We start from the raw sequence: 1,652 nt of genomic DNA on the forward strand, positions 1-1,652 counted from the left end.
GTGGGGTTCTGCAATCACATAAAGAATTTAAAGTTACCATAAGTTTCTGTCCAAGTAAGTACTTTTTGCCTATATTTGCTATTGATGTTTCACTTTACCCCTCACATATTATTATTTATTTTTATCATGTACACAATAGTTTAGGTTATTTTTTATGTGTTCTTGAAACAGTTTTAAGAAGTTTCTTACTAGACTTCTTTCATAACCAGCCTCAATATGGCCCCCAATGATCCTCACCTCTTGGTGTTCATGGCCTTGTATAGTCCCCTCCCACATGAAATAGGACTGATAGATCACCCAGAAGATATTATGGATATGATGGTGTGTGATTTCCAAGATGAGGTCAGAAAAGGCATGGCCACCATTTAGCTTTCATGCTTGGATTGCCTGCTTTGGGGGAAGCCGGCCAGCATGTCTGTTTATCTCTCTGTCCACTTCATTACTGGTGTTCTTTATTACAACAACTTTATTGTACCTTTTTATAATTGGTGTCACAAATTTTCTGTCATTACAAATCTGTTACACTAATTCTTGGCAGTTCTTACACAGTAACTTTTCCAAATGAACTATAGGCTAATTTCTTCCTGTTTCTAGAAAAGGGCCTATAATGGAGTTTTTTCCCCCTCAAAAAATAGCATGTTTTTCTAGTAAAGTTTATTTTGTAGGCCTCATTATTCGGAATGATATTTTTAAATTAATCTTTTAAATTAGCTATCACTATATAAAAGTATATTTATAGTTTATATGGCACCTGGCTCCCATAACTGAACTTCTCTAGGTAGATCTGGAAGTTTTTCAGAGATTATTCTGCATTGTTTTCTAAGTAAATAGTTTTATCATCTGAAAGCATGTAACTAATGAATTTTTCTCTTCATTTGCAATATCTCCTCTTCTACCTAATTCTCCTCCTAAATCCGTTAATCCAGTGTTACTACATGACAATTACATTACATTTATATTGCAATTGCATTAGAATTGTTACTATAGTCTGTCTGAGTCTCTTACTATGGTGGCAGTTTGTTAAAACTTTTTTGATTCTAGTAGTTTTGCTTTGTATATTTGGATGTTATTAAAATTTTGTCTTCTGTATCTTTTATAAATAAGCATATGCATTTAAAGTAATGTTCTTTTTTCTACTAAATGCCATTTGCTTGAATGTTGTTTTATGTGCTATATTGCCATTTTGTCTTTTGTCAGCATTTTGTTGATATATCATTTTATTTTCAGTCTGTGTCTTTTTAAATTTAAGACTAGTGTTGTAAAACAAAGGATTTTGCTTCTCTTCTTGAGCAAGACTGAAATGTGATTTTTAGGAAGGGAATTTGACTTGTTCATATTTTCTGTTGTAATATCTATTCATTTCCAAGCAGTTTCATTTTATATTTTGTTTATATTATTTTTCAGAAATTTCATGTATTTTTCCAAATTTTGTTTTATATGCTATACATCTTATTCTCTTTTATATGTCATCTTTAGACTGTCGAAAACACCTATGTGGACATATATTTTCCTGTCAGTTCCAAGTTGGAACAGTATCAGTGAACTTGCCCACAGACAAAGTTATATATGAATTTATTTCTTACTCTGACTCTGCTGAAATGTTTTGGGTTTTTATTTGCAGTTAGTGTTTTTTGTAAATATCATTCCATTCC

The 1,652-nt window shown here is 31.5% G+C and overlaps 1 protein-coding gene across 1 annotated transcript in view; it reads left to right on the top strand.

Moving 5' to 3' along the window:
* The window catches only part of CFAP47 (cilia and flagella associated protein 47), a 492,482-nt gene that overhangs the window by 109,761 nt on the left and 381,069 nt on the right, over window positions 1-1,652 (top strand). Inside the window, 1 exon segment of the mRNA XM_077760783.1 lies at window positions 4-54. Coding sequence (XP_077616909.1) covers window positions 4-54 — 51 coding nt within the window.

This window comes from Crocuta crocuta, unplaced genomic scaffold (assembly GCF_008692635.1).
Source record: "Crocuta crocuta isolate KB4526 unplaced genomic scaffold, BGI_CrCroc_1.0 scaffold696, whole genome shotgun sequence".
In the NCBI taxonomy this organism is placed as follows: Eukaryota; Metazoa; Chordata; class Mammalia; order Carnivora; family Hyaenidae; genus Crocuta; species Crocuta crocuta.